At 38.4% G+C, this 16,351-nt stretch overlaps 1 protein-coding gene across 1 annotated transcript in view; it reads right to left on the bottom strand.

Moving 5' to 3' along the window:
- SNTB1 (syntrophin beta 1) overlaps positions 1 to 16,351 on the bottom strand; it is a 284,016-nt gene that overhangs the window by 164,626 nt on the left and 103,039 nt on the right. The window contains exon 2 of the mRNA XM_021942884.2: positions 889 to 1,105. Within this exon, the coding sequence (XP_021798576.1) occupies positions 889 to 1,105 (217 nt within the window). The remainder of the gene's footprint in view (positions 1 to 888; positions 1,106 to 16,351) is intronic.

Here is a 16,351-nt window from a genome sequence, read left to right on the forward strand (position 1 = left end):
AAGGTGAATTTGCTTATTACTATCTAACATTAATAAGAAACATTACTATAGCTTATATTCATGGAAAGTTTTCCTGTGCTGAGCACCTTACATGGTGCATTAATTCATTTTGTATTGCTCTAAAGGAATACCTGAGGCTGGGGAATTTAAGGAAAGAGGTTTATTTGGCTCATGGTTCTGCAGGTTATATACCAGCATCTTCTTCTGATGAGGGCTTCAGGGAGCTTCCACTCATGGTGGAAGGGGCAGGGGATGCCAACAAGTTACATGGGAAGAGAGGGAGCAAGAAAGAGAGGGGAGGTATGCCATGCTCTTTTAAATAACCAGCTCTCACTTGAACTAATAGAGCAAGAACTCACTACGTCGGGGCGGGCAGCAAGCCATTAATGAGAGATCTGCCCCCATGATCCAAACACCTGTCACTGGACCCCCATCTCCAACATTGGGGATCACATTTCAACATGAGATTTGGAGGGGACAAACATCCAAACTATATCACATGGCTTTCCTAATTTAATTCTCAATTATTCCCATCTTAGAGATGACAAAACTGAGGTTAAGTGGTTTAAGAAACTTGGCCTAAGTCATGTGGACTGGTAATGAGCCCTGAAGACATTTAGGATACTGATTCTAGTTCTTCAACTCTTTCCAGAACCAGTGCTCAGTGTATAGATTCTCTCTCCTCTGTCTCTGTCTCTCTCTCTCTCTCTTACACACACACACGCACGCGCGCACACACACACACTATTCTCAGCATGGCCCTTTCATGCTTTTCTTTGGAAGCCATGATGTGTTTTCAGAACATGAGGGCAACCTGGTGAAAGCCCCCATTTAGCCTGAGAGGTCAAGGAGCTGCTCAATACAGCGGAGAGTTTTGACCCTGTTTACCTGTTCTCAGGGTCGGCCAATGCCATACTCCGAGTGACGTAGCACATTTTGAGGGGGATGCTTTTCCGGTCTCTGTGGAAGGAGAAGGACTGCGATGATGGGGTTTCTGAGGTGCTGCCCCCTAATCGAGGAGATTCAGGCGGAGGCGTTTCCCACCCAATCTCGGATACTGGGGATCCTTTCTTCACATAGGGCGTGGCTTCTCGCATGTACTTCACTGCAAGCAAAAAGATAATAAGTGCTTTTAATACATCATGGCTGAATTTCTGGAAAGTCTGATTATGTTTCTGAAATAGACTTGAATTGGATAAGCTCTTAATACTGAACTTCTTAAATTCTCAACGAGATTCCGAATTTCTGTTCCACGCAAGGTAATTATCTTATTATTTAAATTATATAGCTCTGTGGATCTTAGAACTTGCTGTTATGACGTCCTACAGTTGAGAATTGTGTCCAGCTTTTTTCAACTGTGACAACTTTTACATTTTCTGATTTTAAGTTTTGCATTCTGGGAAAAAGGCTGAAAACATGTGCACAGAGTGAGAAAGTACAACTTAGGCTAAATATACATTATTCAACATAGATGTAAGGAATATGGTGGCCACATTCATTACCCATGATGCCATTTTTCTGTTGAGAAACAATCATAGGGTTTTCAATTTAATAGTGTTAAGGAAACATACAAAGAAATACATATAAGAACATATTTTGTAGTGGAGAAAATGTGTAATAGCAAAAAAATTATTTGTAAGAGCTGAAAACTAGAAACAATGTAAATATCCATTAAACAGGGACAGATTAAATAAATTGTAAGACATCTATATCATCGTTTAAAAAATGAAATATATCTACATAGATAGATAGATAGATAGATAGATAGATAGATAGATAGATGTGTTAATGTGGAAAGACCTGTAAGATCTATTATTAGTGGGGATAAAAGGAGAAAGCAATACATATACTATAATATCTTTGTATATAAATTCATAAATATATGTGCTTATATGCCTACAATTATTTCTGGGTAGAAATATAAGAAATTGTTAACACTAGTTAGCTATGGGAAGTGGAAATAAAAGCCACAATTAAGAAATAGGTATTTACTATTTATTTATTACTCTTTTATATCATTTTCATGTTTAACCATATGTGTGTATTACCTTTATAAAGCTTAAGAAAACAAAAATAACTTAAGAAAACAAAAATAGCTTACGAGCCAAGTGGAGCAGACTGAAGTTCTGCTCTTTGATATGTTTGCCTTGGTATTAAGGAGTATTTTTGCCTATTCTGAATTTGAGCATTTGGTCCTTAGACAGCTTTTGAGTTGACAGGGCAACGAGATTCTTGGAACATGCAATACAAACTTGCATATTCTTCTCTCTGTCACCCACATACTCTGGTTCTCTGCTGCTTGGGGAGCTTGGGCTAAGTCCCTCACAGGTGTTTGTTATTACAAATGGCAGTGAATTGGAATGACAGCGAACTAGGGGGCATTTCCTCCAGATCTTTGACGAATCGATTCCACCAACTAGTGGCTTCCCTGTGCAAGACATGAACAGGATTATGGAGACTACAGAGATGAACAATACACTCCATACTCAGCATTACAAAATCATGGGTGACTAGAGTGGATGCTGTTGGTGTCCCATCTAGGATCCTTTTCCTATAGCCTAGTTGCTGTGTGTTGGGTGAGAACAACTCATAGCTGCTCCTCAATCTTGGGCCAACAGAAGTCGCTAAGCTTCAGAGGCTGCAAAGTCACTACCCAATCACCCAGACAGATGCTCTGCTTCTCAGAAACCCACCTAAGATAGGACATAAGACAAAGTACACAAACTATGGCACAAAGCAGAATGAGCTATGTTTTATAAAAGGAATAAAATGCCTTGGAAGAACCCATTAAAAAAAAGGATCTAGGAGCATGAAAGAGTTCAGGTTCACAAAAATTTAATCCGCAGTTCAAATATACACGGATGCATGTAATATGGACCTTTATTGAGGGACTTAATCATATCAAAAATAGATGTATTAATACAAGACAGACGAGCAGTCATTTAACACCAACATATATTGTCAAAGAAGAGTTCAGGGTTTTAATTGAATATAAGTACAATTGGGAGAAAAGAGCTCCATGGTTGCTCCAAACCTATTAGCACAGGTTGCAGTTACAGAAGGAGAAATATTATTCATGGACTGTGTATTTTAATAAATATTATTTATTTCTGGGCAAAATATTTAAAGAGGAACACAGACATACCCATGAGCAAATGCAGAAATTTAGGGGGATATATTTAAGCTGTCTGAGGCTGGAATAAATATACTTCTTCAGAAGATCCTGAACTTTTTCATCTGGGAAACCATTTTAGTAGAAGCTAGAACACTGCTTAGCTTTGTATATTGTAGAATTATACTAGTGGAAATATAGAAAATTCAAGTATCAGCTAAGATGAGTTGAAGATTTTCCTTTGATTGCATTATTCTCCTTCTGAGTGGAGTAGGGATGAGTGTTGCAGGAGTGAGAATCCAGGAATGCTTCATGGAGAAGGTGGCATTTGAATTTGGCCTTAAAGAGTAGCTAGGACTTTAAAAAGTAGAGATAAGAATAATAATCCTTTCTTTAGGTAACATGCTCTGCTTTATAATTTTTATTGCAATTCCATAGAAAAGGTAAGTCAGGTCTCAATTTGGAAGAAGGATAGAGAAAGGACATTTGCAATATACTTAATGATGTGCCAAGTATTGAATCAGGTGCTTTACATATCTTCCCACTTTAAGTTTCAAGTGACCATTTAAGGTCTCATTTTATATACAAGGAAACTAAGGTCTAGAAAAGGTATGGATAAGGTATCTTTTATTTACCGAGCGTCCATGTGTCCACAAGTTATACAAGAAAAATATTGCTATCTCTTTCAGACCTGCTAGAAAGAAATGCCTTGTAGGGCTATTCTAATTCAAGTGAACACTAGCAGTTTGACATAGGTAATCTCTTATAGGTTAGTATTATTGTACACATCAGCACACTGATGCTCAGAATTTTAGCTTACGTAAAGTTACGTGGCTAGTAAGTGGTGTAGCTAGAATTTGATTTCCCAGAGATAATATTTTCTCATGAGATCTGGCCATACCACCTAGATGAAGGCTGCAAATGACAAGCTAATAGGTTTGAGCTTTATTCTACAGGCAGTAGTGATAGTCGTGGTGATCTGTGAGTGAGAGAGTGGCAGAATCAAAGGTTAGTTTTAGAGAGAACTCCTGGAAGGTGAGATTGGGTGTACTTAAGAGAAAAGATTAGAAGTAGATCCACCATTTCCAGGGCCATAGGGGTTTTTGTCAGAGATAATCCAAGCAACACTCTAAATCTCCATATAAGGCAGGAGGAATTCCAGAAATGTGTGGCTTTATCCATTCCTGGGAAGAAGCATGGGGAGTATAGCAAGTCTTAGCCTGGAAGCAAATATTTGCCAAGTAACCATTTCCTATGTGACACAGCACTAGGGGAATTTCCAAAGGAGAGAAGACATGGCACTGCCTTGAAGAAGGGATATCCCATTGGGAGTAATATTCTGCATATAGTAATCTTTTAACTGGCCAATTGAAAATAAAGACAAAGTATAAGGTAGGTGTGATAATTTAAAAATTTCCCTCAACCGGTCAAAACTTGTCAGTCAATTTTCATGTGCTAAGAACTGTGCTGTCCATGAGGTATAATAAGAAATGGTCCATTATTAAAAGTTTAAGCCAGGAGGAAGGGAAGTAAGTAGATGATATGACTGCTTATGTTAAATCTTAAAACTGATTTAAGGAAATCTCAAGCTCGACAAATCTCTAGAGGCCTTGAAGAATCAAATGCAAGTCCTTTCTGGAGGAAGGCAACTTCATCCTAAGCGTCAAAGAATCCCTATGAATCATTTTAAAAGGCAATGAGCAGGCATACAAATCAAAGAAAATGTTGCACACAAGGAAACAACATACCACGTGCAAGAACCAGCACTGTCTCTTTTCTTTTTTTTGGATGGCGTCTCGCTCTGTCGCCATGGCTGGAGTGCAATGGCACCATCTTGGCTCACTGCAAGCTCCACCTCCCGGGTTCACGCCATTCTCCTGCCTCAGCCTCCCGAGTAGCTGGGACTACAGGTGCCCGCCACCACACCCGGCTAATTTTTTGTATTTTTTTAGTAGAGACGGGATTTCACCATGTTAGTCAGGATGGTCTTGATCTCCTGACCTCATGATCCACCTGCCTGGGTCTCCCAAAGTGCTGGGATTACAGGTGTGAGCCACCACGCCCAGCCTGACAGCAGTAAGCCTCACACATACTACAAAGCTATAGTATGTTTACAGAGACAAATGAAAGCTTGAGAGAATCTTCTAGAAATTCTTTAAAAGTGATTTAACATAGTGATAAAAAGAACCAAACAGAATGTTTAGTAATATTACCAGAATTGAAACTTCCACAGATAGACATGTCAGAAGAAAGAATTAGGGAACTGTAGATAAGAAATTTTATAGAATGTAGCACAAATATACAAAAAGATGGAAAATATGGGATACAGATGAACAGACGTGAAGGATAAAGTAAGAAAATCTAAATATGTTTAACTGGACCCTCAGAAAGGTAGGGTATAGCGAATATGGCAGAGCCAAATAATTTTCCTGATGCCAAGACACCAACCTATAAGTTCAAGAAACCTAATTTGGCTTTGCTAAACAACGCCTGTGAACTTCACCACCAAGAAAAATAGAAATAAGGTGTCATTCTTCTTTATACTTTGGATAGGGTAATGGCTTAGGTTTTCCTGTGTTTCTTCTGAGAGCTTTAGATATCACCTCTGCTTTTCACTAGTATTGGGAGGAAATCTTAGCAAAATCCCTAAATGAGTCTTGAAATCTCCAGAAAACAAATTTTCAATTTCAAGGAATTAAATGAGGCTAAGAGACTATCATCACTATTCCTAAAGAAGATATACTGAGGTCCTGGTAGTTTTTTTCATATCTATCCTGAGGGAGAATAAGTAACATCCACACATCCATTCTTAAAATCCCTTTGTCCAGGAGTTCTGATTTTTGTTGATACGTATAGAAAATGGAGAAGTTTGTTACTGTGTATAATAAAAAAAAGGCAAAAGAAGATTGCCATTGGATTTCTCCAAGAACCCATAATTTCTGGTACAGAGGAAGTAATAAAATGGTCAAGATGGCCCTTCTTGCTGGAAGAGACTCCAAGTCATTTTCACAAGGGTTGGCTATCAATTGTGGACATAACTCTACTGCCAAGCACTCCTGTCTCCAATCACCAGTTGAGGTCTGAGACTAAGCAGCCCCAGGCAGGGAGTGAAAGAAGGGTAGCCATGCTTGGGTGTGGTAAAGCAGTGGCTCTAACTGAAATAGAGTGTGTGAAACCTTCATGGTTCTCTGTGTTAGTGTTCTAAAATTTCTATACCTGGCAATCAAAGTAGTTAGGATATCATCTAATTCAGGGAAGGGAAGGTGTTGCCGAAGAATAGATTTATCTACAATAGGCAGCCAACATCAGTGTGTTAAGTAACACAGGAGTTTGTTATTTATTTATCAAAAGTCTAGAGTGAAAGAAAAGGGCTGCTAGGGCAACTCTGCTCCCTGAAGTTGTCAGGGACGCAGGCTTCTGCTTCCTGACTGCTCTGTATCCCTGGTGTGCTGTCTAATGATCCAATATGGCTGCTGAGTTCCAGCCATCACAACCAAATTCCCATTAGTAGGAAGGACAAAGAAGTGAAAAACACACCATCCTTCTTGCTTTAAGGCCACTTTTCAGATATTGACACACTATTTCTGCTTACAACCTGATATGGTTTGAATATTTAGCCCGTCCAAATCTCATGTTGAAATGTAATCTCCAGTGTTAGAGATGGGCCTAGTGGGAGGTATTGGATCATGAGAATAGATCCCTTGTGAATGGCTTAGCACCATCCCCTTGGTAATGCGCGAGTTCTCACTCAGTTGGTTCACTTGAGATCTGGTTATTTAAAAGAGTCTGGGACCTCCCCATTTTCTCTATCTTTGTCCCATTCTTGCCATATGATGTGCTGCTCTCCCTTTGCTTTCCACCACGAGTAAAAGCTCCCTGGGGCATCACCAGAAGCCAAGCAGATGGTGGCACCATGCTTCCTGTCCAGCCGCAGAACCGTGAGCCAGTTCAACCTCTTTTCTTTATAAATTACCCAGGCCCAGGTATTCCTTTATAGCCATGCAAAATGGATTAACACACAACCCACTGGCCAGAACTTACTCACATGGCCACTTCTAGGTGGAAAATAATTTTTTTAAAATTCTTGACAGCTCTTTGTCCACCCAGCTAAAAATGGTAGGGAGAGGTGGCTATTACTGTGGAAAATGAAGAGAATAAATATCTGGAGACAACTCAGCTTTTTCCAGAGGAAGGCATTCCTAATTCTCTCAGGACTTAGCATAAATAGATTTTATAACACATAAATACAAATAAATGTGTTAGAGCAATCAGTTAAAAAATGATGACCATGTTCCATATACTTTGCTAAATGTTTTTTGTGTGCTAACTCATTTGAACCTCACAACAATATAGGCATTATAATCATCCCCCTTTCACCAAAGACACTACAATAGAGAGGGGTTAGGTCATTTGCCAAGTCACAGTGCTGGAAAATGGCAGAAACACGAGATGAATGCAGGCAGACTGGCCCTAGAGTCCTTAGGTTCAATCAGGAAGCAATACTGATTCTCACTCTGAAAAAAAAAAAAAATTGTGTGTCTGTGTGTGTGTGCACGTGTATTTAAGTCAATATTTTTATGTGCTGGGAGAAAACATCCAATTAAGGGGCTGTTGCCTTTAACATGAGACAGTTTGATTTTGTAAGCTTGAACTATTAAACTATGGCATTTCAATAAATGCCTTTTAAGACACTATAATATGTATTCATAATAGAGGGTTTAACCTGGCAGAACTGAACCACTAGCGTATGCATAATTACACCTCTATGTGCTTACCGGCAGTGATTTCAGGCAAAGAGCTGTTGAAACTGATTAGAAGCAGCCAGGCCCAGGTTCAGGGTGCCTAGTAATCAGAACTAATTAATAAACCATGACCTTTTTGGGCATCGTGATTTAAAAGCTGTGGTTTAGCAATTAAAATTCCAATCTTCAGTTGTAAGAAAAGGGGCGGAGAGAAGTAAGAAGTGGTCTTCAAACCAATAATCCACCAAGCCACTTTCAATATGTTTGTGTTTTTCATTTGAAGGACAGGCAGTTGTGAAGATTTCAAAAGAGCATTCAGTAAAGCCCAAGTCTGCTACGGCTCCAAGTTGCCACAATTAAATCTTTGTTGGGTTGGCCAGATGACATTTGAAAGAAAAAGCAGCACACAGGCTACTAATGAGGAAATGCTTTAGGCAAATCCAATCAACTCTCCTACCAGACTAGTTTCTAAGGAGCCAGAAAGTCCATCTGATATATTCAAGTTTTCTTAAAAATAACAACAAACACAACAACAAAAAAAGAATTTCCAGATTATAGGAAGGGAAAAAAATTCATTGCTTTAGAGGATGTAAACACAAATGTGCAGTTTGAAAAATCTGATTAAGGAGAAAGGGGATTAGCTGGAGGTAAGAAACGTGGGTATTCAGACTTTTGGTGAAATGTTCAAGTTGGGGACAGGCTGGTGACAGTAGGACTTGCCAACAAAATGTAATATAAGATTTACCCTCAATGGCATTTTCCCAGGTCATCTTACAGAGGAAAGATGCAGAGAGAGATCATCAATATTTTCAAAAAGACCAAGAAATGATGAAAGAGGTAATATGTTTCTCAGAAGTTATAGCTAATGTCTCGAAAGACTGAATGATGCAGAGGAAAGAGAATTGGCCCTGGGAGTCTGAGACCTGGATTACAGTTCCAGCTCCCCCACTAATTAGCTCTCCAGCCCTGGGCAAGTCACTTCCCTTGTCTGGATCTCATTTTCTTTGCCTGTCAAAGGAGGGAAATAAGGTCCCTACCCTTCAAGCATTCTCTGATTCCTTGGGAAGCTGCCTTTTCTGACAATATTACAAAAAAAATGTGTCTTACTTCATCTTGCTATTTATGTCATCACCAAGAAATAGCCCTGTTTAAATGTGTGCCAAATTCTAGACAGAGGCCTTAAGCAGATGTGTCTTCTGACTTTTAACCAAACCCTACAGGCACCTGACAAATAGGAATATAAGCCCACATTGAGATTATGTTCTCAAGTTACTTTTTCTTAGGTTTGGCAGCATTATCTAGAAGAATCATTATTTTCATTCAGTTACCAATATTTATTTTACTTCCATTCTGACAGCTGAATCCTGGCATAAATACATCTTGAAGGGAAGAAGCACTTGAAGGATGGCCAAAATGTTCTGAAGAAGTCATAGGACATTCTTGGAGAAGGGACTGAGCTTTAAAATGTGGAGTCGAAAGTAAAATAAACTAGGTATGAATTTGTTAAGTAATCTTTGGCCTCCAAAGAAAAGATTATCTCAAAATTATCCTATTTTAGACGAATCCACTCATTCAATGTGACCTACCTTGATTCTTCAACAAAGCAAGATTATGCTAAAGTAAGGCAATGTACCCGCAGAAAGTATCCCATCTCATGAGTAATCCTACATCCATACAGAGCACAATGATTGGTTTAGTTATTAATTAATTCAACAAATGTTTAAAGAGCTCTTGCTGTAGGGAGGGCCCTGAGTATTGGAATAGTCCCAGTGAATAAGACAGACTGGCTCCCCACCCTTAAGGTGCTTGCATTCCAGTACACATGTGCCTGTTGCAGCATAGGGTGGAGACATTAAACACTCAGACAATATAGGGCATTGCTCAGAAAGTGACATGCACTAGAAGACAGGAGCCTGTCCCCGTTTACACAGAGCCATTCGCCACCTGGCACCTGCCTACTTCCTGACCTAATCTTAGCTGACTTGTTCTCCATGGTTCACACACAAGCCACAGAGAAGTACGGTTTAATTCTCTGAACATACCATGTTCTCTCCTGCCTCTGTTCGTTCCACATGCAGTTTCCTCCATGTGGAAACCTTTCTGGAAAACTCCCTACATCCTTTAAACCTCATGCTGGGGTAAGACCTCCTTTTCAAAGTGCTCCTGACACCTCCAGGCATGCCTCCCTTAAACACTAGCTGTGCTTTGTAGCAGCTTCCACTGATACCAACAGCATCAGGACCATAAATATCGTGATGATGGCTTATTCCACACCAGGCACTGTGCTGATCAGCTTACCAATATTTTAAAAATCCTTATATTTATATGCAATTGTTTGCATAATAGTTCTCTCTAGTAAAACCATAAGGTCTTCAAAGTTGAGTGACTACTTTACAAACTCTAGACTCTGGAGCCAGACTATACAGTTCACATCCCAGCTCTGCCACCTGCCAGCTATGTAAGCTTGGGAAAATTTCCTTACCCTTTTGATAGCTTCACTTTTCCATGTGAAAAATGAGGATGCATAGCCGTTCTTACCTCAGAGAATTGTTATAAGGTTATGAGGATTAAATGAGTTAACACACACAAAGGGCTTAGAAGTGTGTTTTTAGCACATAGAAAGTACTCATTACTGTCAGACAAAATAAAAACTCGGGGACATGCAATTAGCACAAATGTCTGGCTACAAAACATGGAATTAGTGAGCAAATGAACAACAAATAGAATCTGCATAATATAATTTCTCAGATTTTTTTTTTTTTTTTTTTTTTTGAGATGGAGTCTGGCTCTGTTGCCCAGGCTGGAGTGCAGTGGCATGATCTTGGCTGACTGCAACCTCCACCTCCTGGGTTCAAGCGATTCTCCTGCCTCAGTCTCCTGAGTAGCTGGGACTACAGGTGCACAGCACCACGCCTGGCTAATTTTTGTATTTTTAGTAGAGACGAGGTTGCACCATGTTGGCCAGGGTGGTCTCGAACTCCTGACCTCAAGTGCTCCATCCGCCTTGGCCTCCCAAAGTGCTGGGATTACAAGAATGAGCCACCATGTGCGGCCAATTTCTTAGAGTTGTTCTCTAGGAGCAGTCTCATAACCAATCTTTGTTACAGATCAAGTAGCAGAGGCCAGAGAATATCAGTCACTTGCCTAAGGTTACAAGACCAAGGAGTCACAGATGAGGGTCAGGAACCCTGCATTCTATCCTGTAAAATGGAGGTAGGCAAGAGTTTTCTGTAAAAAGCCAGAGAGAAAATGCTGAGGGCTTTGTGGACCTTAGAGTCTCTGTCGTAACTTCATTTTGCCACTGATGCACAAAGAGGTCACAGATTCTACACAAATACATCAGTGTGGCAGCAGTCCAACAACACTTCATTCACAAAACCAGGCAGAAGGCCAGGTTGGACCCATGGGCTGTAGTCTGCCAACTCCAGCTTTAGAACAATAACAACTAGCAATTATTGATTACTTACCCTGTGTTGGACCTGGCTCTAAATGTGTAAAGTATGCTCATTAGGGAGCAATCCTATGAGGTAGGCATACTATTATGCCTACCTTATAAGAAAGAAAACTGTGGCATGGAGAACTGAAGTGACTTGCCCACGGTCACATGGTAGCAACTGGCAGTGCTGAGATTTGAACCGAGGTTGTCTAGCTCTACATCCCCGACTTCCAATCACTTTACCATGCTTTTTTCTTGTATCCTGGATGCTGCCTCTACACATATACAAATGTTCATGCCTGAAACCTGTTTGTACAACCACAAAAATTTTCAAAGTCATGTTTTTAAAAACATCTTTTAGCTGAGCTTCGTGGCTGACACCTGTAATTCCTGCACTTTGGGAGTATGAGGTGAGAGACTTGCTTGAGGCCAGGAGTTAGAGACTAGCCTGAACAATACAGCATGACCTCATTTCTACAAAAATAAAAATTAAAAAATTATCCAGGCATGGTGGTGCATACCTGTAGCCCTACCTGCTCAGGAGGCTGAAGCAGGAGGATCACTTGAGCTCAGTTAGTTGAGGCTGCAGTGAGCTATGATCATGCCACTGCACTCCAGGCTGTGCAAAAGAAGGAGACTGTGTGTCAAAAAAAAAAAAAGAGAGAGAGAGAAAAAAGAAAAAAACTTTTAATCTGCAGCATTTTCTTTTCATCATCTCATAAGCTGATAAAATATCAATGCTTGTGTTTTCATAAAGAAAAAAGATAAGCCAGAACAAAAAGAGGCTGGAACTACCAGGATCTTGCTCATTTGACATCTAGATATTATAAAGCAACTGGCCCACACTCCTTCAAAACCTGAAGGTGGCAATTGTTGAATCTAATAGGTGAGGTGCATAATAGGTGTTGCTTTTATTACTTCAAGTTACTAGGTAGCCTCTGGGAGGGCTACCTAATGCTTACAATGACAAAATTGAGATTTTAAGAGTTTCACATGGGCACTAAATAGAAAGATGAACTATAATAGAGATAAAGTAGAAAGTTCTATCATTGCATATTCAAAATAAAAATCTCTGTAACATGTAGGACAGGGAGAACTGTGTTATAAGCTGTTGATAAGAATAAAGATTCTAGGGATTTTCATGGCTATGATTCCCATAATAAAGTAGTAGGAGATTAGGCTCCACTGATAGAAGTATGGCATTCAGAAAAGGAGAGAGAAGTCCTTCTCTTTGCCTCCTTGATTAGCCCATACCTGAAGCTCTAACAGGTTAGATGATGTTTAAATGAGGGTAAAGCAGGTGATCAGCTTGTTGAAAGGCTCAAGAAATAATTAAACCATACATTAAATGAGAGACACTAGCACAAAAGAGTGAAGTGCATAAACTTTGAAGTCTGACCCTAGGGTCCAATTTCAAGCTCTTCTATTGCCTAGTTCTGTGGTCCTGAGCAAATTACTTGGTTTCCCCACATGTTTGTTCTTTCACTCACTTATAGAACTGTTGTGAGGATTAAATGAGTCAAAATAAGTAAAAATCTACAAGAAACTTGGGATAGTAAACACTGAAAGATACACTGCAATTATTAGAAGTTATTCAACCTAGAAAAACAATTTACAGGACTTAATAACTGGGGATTGGGTTAACTTCACTTTGTGTATGTCTGCAGAATAGAGCCATGATCAATGAATACAATCAACAGGGGTAAGATTTTGGTTCAATATAAGAAAAGACTGAGAGGTGGTGACTTCCCTATGCTAGTGACATTTCAAGCAGAAACTGGATGAGCTATCTCCCAGCCACATTGCAGAAAATAATTCTACTTTGTGAAAGAGCAGATTGTTTCTAAAATCTCTTCAAGTTGCCATATTCTGTGATTTCTTCTGGAATGTGGTTAATTGAGATGCCTAATCCACAGACTCCAATATAGTGAGATCGATTCACAGATACATTACCAAGCATAAAATTGTGCTGTACATTTCTTCATTATTATATGTTTATTAGTTACATATTAGTAGTATGACAATGGGACAATTTGTTAAGCTATCTGGGTCTTAGAATCCTCATCTGTATAATGAGGAAAACAATGTCTTCCTTAGATAGGCAATATAATGTAGTGGTTTAAAATACGAGCTCTAGAGTCAGAGCATCTGGGTTGGAATCCCAAATCTTCCATTTACAAGGTGGACTTCCTTAAGAAGGTATATAACCTCTCTGTACTTCAGTGTCCTTACCTGATAACAGCACCTATCTCATAGGATTGTTACAAGGATTAAATAATTTCAAAAAATGTATACAAAGCCCTTAGAACAGTATCTAGCACATGCTTATCACTCAAATTTAAATATTGCTATTATGTCATTGCTGTTATTGTTGCTATGAAATTTCAATGAGAAAATGCATTGCAAGGATGTCTCTTTTCTGACTCTTAGAACTATCAAAATAAAAAGTGCTTGAAAGTATCATTTCTTTCATTCATTTCTTGCACATAAATTAAGCACTTACTCTGTGCATTGTGTGGGACTAGACATTGCAGGATAGATAATCAATTGGATATACAAGTTATGGCTTCTGAGAATTTTATAATCGTGCCAGGCAGAAAAGGTATACAAACTTAAAATACCAAAATTTCTATAAAATATGATTCAATACACACAAAAAGTAGTCTAAAATTTATTCATCAGATATTAGTAAGTCCTGAGAGGACCTGGATTAATTTGCCAGCAAGGCCCTCACCATCAAAAATAATCATAATTTCTCTTCCCTGGGAAAATAAAGTAACTATTTTAACAGCTATACTCTAACATCTGAAGACAGGAAGTAGGTAACATGCAGAAAGGATGTCTGAATGCTCAACTCCAAATATTGTTTTTACTCCTTGCTGGACAGAAGATCACATGTGAATGAAACTTTACGTCAAAAGCAGGAAGTGTGTCTCTCTCTTACCCCTTACAGGTATCTCTGGAAGATAAAACTCTATTATTCCAGGTGTAGCTTCATAATAACATCCTGCAAATCAAACTTGGGGCTCAGTAAATTTGCAGCTATTTTTCAGTGACAGAAGTCCAGAGTCATAAAACTTTTCCAAAGGAAACCACATTAAGTAAACTAAATATTACCAAGGGTAGAGTCAAGAATGGTATGACATTTTTCCACCTTACTCCGAATACACTGCAAATCTAAAGTACTTGTAGAGGCATCTGAAGGTAAGGTAGAAGGTGAGGGGTTCTTTGAAACATCAGAGTCTGTCAGACTAGATAATGCCATGGATACCTCCTATTTTGAAAGTGCTTTATAGCACTTCCTTGCACACAATCTCATTGCATGCTTATTGTCACCCTCATCTGAAATATGCATAAGTTGCAAGGCCTTTTAGAATCTGACGATGCGTCTATTTTTTTGAGACTTCCATGACCCAGAGAGTGAAAGCCTAACAACTTTCCCCATCAAATTTCACCTCCTCCCCCAAACGTATGTGCACACACAAACACATCTTGCTCCATAAAACTGATGCCTTTAGGACTCAGCTCAATGTGACTTCACTGGGCTTCTGCATTGGATTTTCTCCAAGAGGCCAAACTTAGCTTGGCCTTGCCTCATATTTTCTTAGGAGAGTAATTCCCAAGAATTAGATCACGTTGACAGAGGAAAGGCCTAAGCAAGCTTTAAGGATCTGACTATCAGAGTCAGAAGAATAAAACCTCACAAGATTTAATGCTAAACCTCTAGAAGCTTCACTTGAGGCATAGCAGTCAAGATAGTTGGGGCTTTGTTGTTTTTTCAAAAGGTAGGAAAGGAATGATGGTGAGCATGAGTGAATGGATACAACTCTTTCAATAAATAAACCTATAGAAAATTTTAACAATAAAAAGGTTGGCAAATTGAGGTTCAGAGAGTTTAAATATCTTACTGCAAGTAAGCACCAGACCTGGAATTTGATCCCACATCTTCTAACTCTAATTTGAAAATCCCTTTCACCATAATCACAGATGTAATAATACATCTACTTCAGGTAACATGAAGACATGAGCTAGATTACTGTGGTTAATGAGCAATTAATTGCTATTGATGCTGGGAAAATCTATGGATTTTGGAAAAGGGGATTAAATTAATAAACATACTCTGTGATAATTATATCAGAATTGATGTTATCAAAATATTCCACATGTGCCAAAAGAAAAAATCTAAAGGTTATATAGGAAATACTAAAAAACATACAAACTGTCACATTGATGAAAATAAAAAAATTGACATAAAATTTGTATTATAAACAAAAGGGGAAATGACATCAGATATAATAGAGATTAAAATAATAAATAATCTCAAAAACATAAAAGAATACTTTTGACAGTTTTATGGTAATAAGTTTGAAAACCTGGAGTGCACAAATTCCTAGAAAAAAATAAACTTAACAAAACTGACCTAAGAAAATAGAGAGCATGGGTAGTCTTGTAACTCTTAAAGGAATGGGAAAATTCTTTAAAAAGAATTTTAAAATGTATTCTTTAATTTTAAAGAATATGTTTAAAAAGAAAATACTAGAACCAGAGCTTATTAGTGAATTCTACCAAATTGTTAAAGAATAGCTCATTCGAATCTTAATCAAACTATTCCAGAGACTAGACACAGAAAGAATCTCCCCAAATTATTCCATGAAGCTAATATAACTTTAATAACAAATTAAGTCATGGAAAATTTTTAAAGGAAAATTGCCCATCCATTTTCCTAAATATAAACATAAATCCCAAATGCCAAACAAAATATCAGTAAACCAAGTCCAACAATATATATAGAAGACGGTAGTACAGCATGACCAAGTTTGGACTATGTGAATAATGCAAGATTGATTCAATATTAGAAAATGTATTATTGGCATTCAATATATTAGCAGATGAAAGGAGAAAAGTATATGACTACTTAAGTGAGGAAAATTCATTTTATATTTTATAAACTTTAATAGACAGTTATAGTAAACAAAAGAAGCCCTTAGTAAACCAGAAATAGAAGGTAACTTCCTTAACTTCATAAAGACTGTCCACTAGAAATAAAACCAAACTGACATC

This window comes from Papio anubis, chromosome 8 (assembly GCF_008728515.1).
Source record: "Papio anubis isolate 15944 chromosome 8, Panubis1.0, whole genome shotgun sequence".
NCBI lineage: Eukaryota > Metazoa > Chordata > Mammalia > Primates > Cercopithecidae > Papio > Papio anubis.